The 8,499-nt window shown below is 39.0% G+C and overlaps 1 protein-coding gene across 7 annotated transcripts in view; it reads left to right on the top strand.

The window, feature by feature from the left end:
* The first annotated feature begins 689 nt into the window (after positions 1-689).
* Positions 690-8,499, top strand: part of POC5 (POC5 centriolar protein) — a 32,718-nt gene continuing 24,908 nt past the window's right edge. For 3 of the 7 annotated variants that reach the window (XM_063320028.1, XM_063320027.1, XM_063320026.1), the window contains exons 1-3: positions 772-794; positions 3,409-3,508; positions 7,851-7,998. In XM_063320028.1, coding sequence (XP_063176098.1) covers positions 3,425-3,508; positions 7,851-7,998 — 232 coding nt within the window. In that variant the 5' untranslated portion in view covers positions 772-794; positions 3,409-3,424. Of the gene's footprint in view, positions 795-3,406; positions 3,509-6,153; positions 6,314-7,850; positions 7,999-8,499 lie in introns of those variants that run through there. The other 4 variants (XM_063320029.1, XM_063320025.1, XM_063320030.1 and 1 more) reach the window with 4 other exon arrangements.

Genomic DNA, 8,499 nt, shown 5'->3' with positions numbered 1-8,499 from the left:
ATTTAACACATGAATCCATTTAGTGTGTCTACCTATGGGGGTTGGATGGGGGAGAAACGCTGGGAACCAAAGCCCAACACACCTTCTGTTACACTGAAGAAAAAAAAAAAAAAAGGGGAAAAAAAAAAAGGCACCTCAGGGAACTTTTCTAGCTCCATAACTAACAACTAACATAGGTGGAAACAGTTAAGAATGAAGTAGTTCCAGCTAAGAATCTTCTTTTTTTAAAACATTCATTCTCCACAGGCCTACCCTTTAGCAGCTGTTCTCCAACCCGGAGAACACCAGGCTCCCTCAACCTTGCTTAGCCCAAGCTTTTAGGCTGCCACGCCCCGCCACGAACACTGACAGGGCCGGTTCGCTGAGGGGAAGGTGCGGAACTTCCTCCCACCGGCCCACCGTGGCGATGGCAGTTACGCGGTGCCGGCCAGTGCCCCTCGCCACCGGTAAGGCTACCACAGGCCCGCCCCGCGCGCAGCCCCTTCGCGGCCCCGCCAACGGCCGTCCGCGGCCCGCGCGCCAGCCCCGGGAACGCCGCAGGCCAATCAGCGCGCGGCAGCCGCTGACAGGCAGGAGGCGGTGGGAGGTGAAGCGGGCGCAGGCGAAAGAGGGAGGGGTGGTGGGACGGACTGGCCCGCCGGCTGAGCTCTGCAATTGGCTGTTTCGCCGCCAAACTGCCCAATCGGAGGATGCTTTGTAAACGCGCCCTCAGCCTATCACAGGTGCGCTTCTTCTTCCGCTCCGGTAGTTTGAAACCGTCTGGCTCGGTGGCCGGGGGCGGCTGCTGCCTGCAGGTGAGAGTGGGTGGTGGGGGGCGGCCGGGGGTGCCGTCACCTCCACAATACCTTTTCCATAATCCCCCTGTTCCTTACCCGCACCCCTCCCTTCTCCCCCCCGGGCTTCCCACCGCCCTCTGAGGGGGCCTGTGGGCACTCCCAGCCCCCGGGTAGCTGGTCTGGTAGCCTTAAAGGCCCTGTTTTAAGGAAAAAAAAAATAAAAGAAAACTCTCCAGTTTACGTAGGGAATTGTGCTCCTTCGTGCCTGTCCGCCCGTGTCCCTGCCCGGCTGTGGCTGCCAGGTGTCTGTGTGGCTCCCTGCGGCTCGCCCTTATCGTCGATTGCTGACGCGACAGCGGTGGCCACTGTAGTATCAGCTCTGCAGGCCCCGGGGGGTAGGTGCAGAGATGCCGTCGTGAGAAGTTTAAAAACGCGGACTTGAGCGGGGCTGCTTTGCAAAGATGTACAGTTAAGGGGAAAGAGTATGTCCTGCATGAACTGGGAGGTGGAGCAGTTTTCTGTTCCCTAGGTGTGGAATCCTCGGATCTGAATGCAACATTAGATTATTTGGAAAGCAACACTTTTAGTCAAAAACAAACCCAAAAGTACAAAATCCTGAGCACAGCTCAAGCAATTCAAAATTAAGGAGTTGAGAGCAGCCATGCTGAGTCAAACCAAAGATCTTTATAGTTGCATCCTGTTTCTAAAAGTAGGTGTCTTAACATTGTAATCATACAGTTACGGTTTGGAAGAAACTACTGCTGTTAACAGGAATCTTTCCTGAATGAAGTTAGACATATGTTTTGGCAGATGCTCCGGGAAGATTAGAAGAACATGGTAATTGCTTGTCTCTCAATGAAAATGGAAGAGATGAGGAAGATAGTATTTCTTCATTCATCTATCTAGTATTTCTTCTGTCATCTACACACCAGTGTACAGCAATAGAAGTATTTAGTAAACCTCCCTAAGACTTCAGATTTTGTGTTTAAAAAACGTGGTCAGTATATTAGCACTCATCAGGAAGTAGGGAGATGGCAATCTCTTCTTCGGAACCTTGGGCAATAGAAAATCTCAGCATTTAAAATTGTCTTTATACCATTTTTAAAATGTCCATCTTCAGCACAGAAATGAACTTCCCAGTCTGAAAGGTATAGCCACCGCGGCAGAGAGAGCTTTCGTGGTGCAGGAAGAATCAGCATCTAGAATAACTCAAAGAACAAAAAGGCAATTCATTTCCATCTGTATTCCTATATAGAGAACTATGAGATTATTGTGGGTTTTTGACGCTTTGAAAAAAGATGATGGTGCTTAAGGAGGATGTTCCTGCCAATTTAATGTCAGCAATTTAAAAATAACATTTCTGTCAGAAAATGCATCTGTTTAAAAAACAACTGAGAATATTATAATTGACAATTTTAAAGGTCTCTCCAAAAATAAACTTTTCCTGCATGGTTGTTTGCTACATTGCACAAGCAGTCAGTTCCTCTGGTAATTTATGATGGTCTTCTTCCCAAGCTTACTCTCTGCTGACAACTCGCTGCTCAATCTGATTGATTATTTTTCATGTGCATCAGGCAACTATATGACTCTGCCATTTATTCATTAACAAATTCACCTTGCTTGATACTCAGTTCCCACTCCCAATTCTGTAATTCCTTTCATTCCCCCCACGATATCCTTTTGAGTTCTTTTTCCCCATATCCTATCAAGTTTTATCACAAGAGCTTCAGTTCTTTACTGAACGACTTGTTCAAGGCTACAGTAGATTAAAAGATACATATATCTTTCAAAAAGTCTTCAAGTTTCTTATCAGTTCTACAACATCGTCTGCTTCCCAAATGTTCAAAGAATACCTCACTGCCGTGCTTAGAAATTGCTGGAATGATTGGCATTCCCTGAACTGAAGGCACTACCTGTCCTTCCATATCTGCTCATCTTCCTGGGCCTATAAGGCAAGAAGAGTCAAAAAAGTGAAGGGAGACTGATGTTGGCCACTATCTGAAGGCTTCAGGGTATTGAACTGGAGCGTTCAGGGCATGGTCTCAGCTTGGGCTGTGGCTGAGGTAGTTCAGGGGGAAAAAAATCACAGCGTAGCTTAGTTAGTCCTGTGTCACTATAAGAAATAGTACTGAAGCAAGCTGATAAGCTCCAAAACAATACAGTATGAATAAGAAGGAGGGATTGACACAGGAATGTATCTGTAAATTAAGGCTTCTGTTATTCTTGATAAAGGTTTCTGTTATTCTTGATATATCTGTTTCTTCTTTTTTTCCTCTGCAGTGTATTTTAGTTACCATTGATGTAAAATTTTATATTGTATATCATGAAGCATTAGATATTAAACTTATTCAGTCAATGTGAAATAAGAGAAAACTTTCATATTGTTGCTTTTGAGTCTCCCATTGTTTTCTTTGAAAGTTAGTGGAAGTCTTTTCATTGTTCTGAGCATGGTTTGGATAAGAAAGCTTCCTACCTAGCATTATATAATGAGACTATATGATCAGTTTAGCCCACAGAGTAGGCGTTGATGTAGTTTCTACAGCAGAATCTCCATTTCTGGGGAAAATGTTGGTGAACATGCAGTAAACATATTGGAATTGAAAAATGAAGTTCAGCTTCTGCTGTTTTATAGACTAACTTTGTGCAGAATGTCGTCAGATGAGGAGAAAAGCACAAGTCCAGTTTTGCCAAAAGACTCTGTTTGGGGCAGTTCTGTTTCTTCTGATCTTCAGGTAGGAAAGAGGTATCCTCATTTGGTTCATTGTCATGGCATTTTATTTGTCAAAGGATAATTATGACGAAATCTAACAAAACTTGCATCTTTTTTTATGTTTTACCTGTATGGGAAAATAATAAAGAAGTCAGTGAAAAGAAGGAAATTAGACATTGAGATTAATATCTCTTCACTTGGATTACCTTTTGGGCATTCCACAAGACATTTCAATTTATGTGAAAATTCTTATGTAAATTTAAGAGGTTGATCAATGACAGCTACAAGTAAAATAGTACTGTTTTCTTACCTATTTTTTCCCCTGGTGTTATTTTTTGTGTGTGTTAAGTCTTATCAAGAAGCATAAATTTGACACAGTAGGATAGCAACCCATTGTTTCTGAGGGATGAATTGTAACTATGTGTTAGGCTTCTTACACAACATTGTAAGAACTGAATTTTTTTTAATGGATTTATTTCCTTTGGAGTAGGAGTGTGGACAAGTTAATCTCAGAAAATAAATGCTTTTTTTTTCTTTTTTCTGCGTCAAATATGCCAAGATATGCTGGAATTCTAATGTTGGGAGTTTTTCTGTGCTCAGCATTCTTTCAGAGAATGCAAAGATACTGGATAAAGCCTTTGTCCCCATTCTTTTAAAAGCAGCAGATTTTCATCGTTTAGTAATTGGCTTATTCCTATTTGAGTAGTGGGTGAGGTTATTTCCCTTGATAGGATTCTATCCAAAACAGGCTAGTTTTGACAAAAATAAGTTTTGCTAGTTGCCCTGCAGAAATTTGTCTCCACTTCTGTCACCTGTTGGAATGGCATTTACAGCAGAAGCACTGTTAAAATAAGGTGGTTTTTTCTTCATGTGGATTTACTTCGTCCCTTTGAAATTACCTGTTTATGGGCAATTCATTTCTGCATTTCGTATTCTTCTGTATTTGTGGTCATATGTCATGGATAAGTTCTCTTAATCTTTGTTCAGCAATAGTAGTTCATCTGTGTTTCCAATGCCTTTTGTAGTTGGAAAACAGAATGAAGGCATTGTGCAACAAATTTTGAAAGACCAGAATTTTCTTTTATGATCTGGTTGATTATCAAGGAGGTTCTAAGGCCACCTTGTAGAGAATGATTAAGTAAACTAATGATGAATGACTGCTTTGCAAATGAGGACACATCTAGACTAGAATAGAGTAGTTCCAGTTGGAAGGGACCTACAACGATCATTTAGTTGAACTGCCTGACCAATTCAGGGCTGACCAGAAGTTAAAGCCTGTTATTAAGGGCATTGTCCAAACGCCTCTTAACACTGACAGGCTTGGGGCATTGACCACCTCTCTACGAAGCCTGTTCCAGGGTTTGACCACCCTCTTCATAAAGAAATGCTTCCTCATGTCCAGTCTAAATCTCCCCTGGCGCACCTTTGAACCATTCTCATGCATCCTATCACTGGATCCCACGGAGAAAAGCTCTGCAGCTCCCTCTCTCCAAACTAGACAAGCCCAAAAGTTCTTAGCCACTCCTTGTTGGAGTCTATTACTGTTGAAAGAGAACAACACTGGGGTTACAGCTAAGCAATATGAATGTTGACATGGAAGTACTCTACTCCTTTTATGTAATTTTGAAGGGCCTTTTTGTTTTGTTTTGTTTGGGCCTTTTTGGTAATTTCATGCTTTTAAGTAGAGGCCAGGTCATTACTTTTTCCTTATAAAAAAAATCCACTGGCTCTTAGAGAATTTCCATTTTCTTATAATTCAGTTGTGCAAGACTTTGTCCATTCAATCCATTCTTCTCATGTTTTTTAGTAACTTTGACTGCAATCCTAAGGACAAATTCTATACAGCATCTGTAGATTTTTATAATGTTTTGAGAAGGAATTTAAAAAAACCACCCCTCTGAATGCTCTTGTGCCAATTGCTCGTTGCAGTACTAATTTATTTACTTCTACAAAACCAAGGTAGTATGCATTAAATGATGAAAACTCCTCTGACCTTCAGGCCTTAGAACTATATTCCTGTAGTTTTATGCTCTAACAGAATTTTTGTAGTTGACAGAACAGCTTGAAAGTTTTGTTTAAAGCAGAACAATGATACTAAGTAAACCAAAGTTGTATTGTTAATTTTATTTTATTATGCTTTCATTTGAAATTATTGGTCAATATCGCATTCCAGTTGCAACATCCTTGTTATGGAATACTCAGGATTGAGATAATAGTTTTAATCACTCGATGTTTCCATTTCTGTTTTACATATTCTTACTGCAGTCTCCAGGATTTATTTTTTTTTTTGTGTCTAAGTTTCTGGTTACACTTGGGATACTGTGTTTTCTTTGATACTTGCTTTCAACTTATTTCCAACAGTGTTGTAATATTGTAATTTTTAAGTGTTTATTTACAGGTTTTCCACGGGATCCTGTCTAATGACACTTTCTGTTGGTGTGTAAGAGTGTGTATTCGTGCACATAGTGGATTGTTTGGGTTTTAATAAGAGTGTTAGAATTTGAAAGACTAGATAAATTTCCTGCCATAACTTGATATGTATATTTTGAATGATCAGGATGTCTATAGTAAGACAGACTGTGTGCTAATGATTAAATTGTGTGACTCAAAATGAGCCACCTACTTGCACTTGACATCTGACCTACTGTGTCCCTTGAATTGGATAAGGTAATCATGGAAGCAGCTGGATCGGCTCTGACTGAAAACTTAACTGGTTTGGGGGTGAAGAATTAGTTTTAAGTTCCTACTTGGCCACGCGATCTCTTTGAAGAAGACAGAGAAGTGATGTAATGTCTTCTGCACAATCACTTAATTTAGATGAGTTAAGGTAAAGGCTAATATGTTGGCTTTTTTACTGTGCTGAAGTTTTGCTACAGGGGATTTTGTACAGTTCCATGTAGTTCCTGGTTGAATAATTCATCTGGAGTTACCTGTTTTCTTCTTTTGACATCTGATAACACCTAAACTGTATTTCTTTAGAAAGTTATGCATATGGAAAAATTGGTGACTTGTTGATTCGCAACTACCTATACCTTTTACTTGGAATGTGATACTTCCTTTTGTTTGCTTATCAAAAAGATACACTATATATTTGTAATTATAAAGCTTCATATACATTTATTTAGCCTTTTAATTTTAAAATGATAGGTTAGAAGATGGGAAATGGAAATTTGAAAGGAAACTAGAATTCATCTAAAATGTACAAAGCCTAGCTTCTTAAATTCTCTATTTAATTGAAACCCACATAAATGTAAGGGTCACACTGAAGTTTTAAATTACTGTCCTTTTCAGCTGATAGATCCAAAAACATAGTAAATGTAATTGGTACCTTTAACTGACTGTTTCCTCTCTAACTTTCCCCAGCTTGAAGAGGAAAATAATATTTCAATTTACAATTGATTTCTGAGGTTTGACCTCAATAGGGTGCTAAGCAGAATTACTACGATAGTATTAAGGGGGGGGGGGGGCGGAAATAAAGACTGCTAGTGGCCTGGTTTAGTACTTTCTAACTGGTGGGTTTTTTTCAAAATGTTTCCTTAGTGGCTTTGATCAGTTTCAGCATTTAGCTGCTATTGTAACTTTTTTAATTAATTACTGAATTGTATGTTTAAGCTATAATAGAGATTGTTCACAATTTCACATTGAACTCTAATTTCATTCTGAAAACCGGTTTAAATAGGAGATTTAAAAAAAAATGTTGTTAATTGGCTTGCTTTGGTACATAATGTAGTGCCACGTGCCAGTTAGATTTGTTTATAACTTTTTAACAGGAAAGCTTTTGTATTATTTATATATATACATTCTCTGTGCCTATATAATTTAAAAAATGCATAATGTAAGGTGAGAATAATTATATGTAATCTAAAAAAATACTGGATAATCAAGCATCTTTTGATGATTGGCTTTACAACTCCCAGATTGTAAAGAAATTGTAATGTTATGGAATGTGAAATGTGACTGTGGGCAGTAGCATCTTTGTCATGGCTATAAAAGTAGCTATATTTTTCTTTGCAGTAATAGTAATGCTTAGAAGTAGTATTGGGTGATTAATAGCTTACATTATAGTATCTGCCTATTATAGCATCCAATTCTGGCATGTATCAAAGTCTTTCTGTGTAACTATTGCAGTGCATCTAGTTGTAATCACAATGAACATGAAACAAGAGAAAAATAAATTATAATCATGGTAGGAAAAACAGCTTGCTTTTGCAACTTTGAAGGAGATCCTCTTAGTTTTCACCATAATAAAAATAATAAAAAACCTCTCAAAAATTTCCAAAAACCATTTCCACTCCTTCTTATATATACCTAGTTTTTAGAATGTAATTGTAATTTTATAACAATTTGTCATCACTTTGTGACAGGATGAATATGAAGAGCTGCTTCATTATGCTTTAGTGACTCCGAGGTTTGAACAGTGTGTCTCAAAGCGGTCAGAACCTGCTTCAGAACTGAGAGCAGGTAGCAGATTTTCAAGTGTAACAGATGATGCCATTCACCGCAAGAGTCCAGGTAGTATGGAGCGTATGCATTGTAGTAGTGTGCGGTAGTATGCGTTGAGCTTATAAGAACGATACAACTTTTTTGACTTAAATTTTGTAATAGCATCTGTTTGAAATATATATGTAGCTCATATAGTACATTTGCATTTTGCCCCGTAAGAAATTTAGGAAGGCATATTCACTGAAGAGTTCATTCTCTGACATCTCTTTCAGATGGCAGTCAATGTACAGGCAGCTCTCTGTTTTGTGATGCAGATATTTAAAGTTGTTGGTATAATAGTGCAGAAAGGGATGGCCTTACTTACAGTATACTTCATCAAAATTTGACAGTCATAACTGGTTTTGCTCATACCTGTGCTCCCATGATAGATACATGAGTATTTAAAATATGAGTATTTGGAAGTAAGAGTTACTTTAAAAGGGTTTTGTTTAATGACTAGTCATGTCACTACATGAATGTCATTCTTGCTGTTTTAGTTCAACCACTCTATTCTAGTTTTAGTTTATTGCT

Source organism: Chroicocephalus ridibundus, chromosome Z (genome assembly GCF_963924245.1).
Source record: "Chroicocephalus ridibundus chromosome Z, bChrRid1.1, whole genome shotgun sequence".
NCBI lineage: Eukaryota > Metazoa > Chordata > Aves > Charadriiformes > Laridae > Chroicocephalus > Chroicocephalus ridibundus.
This window is presented reverse-complemented; position numbering and strand designations above follow the sequence as displayed.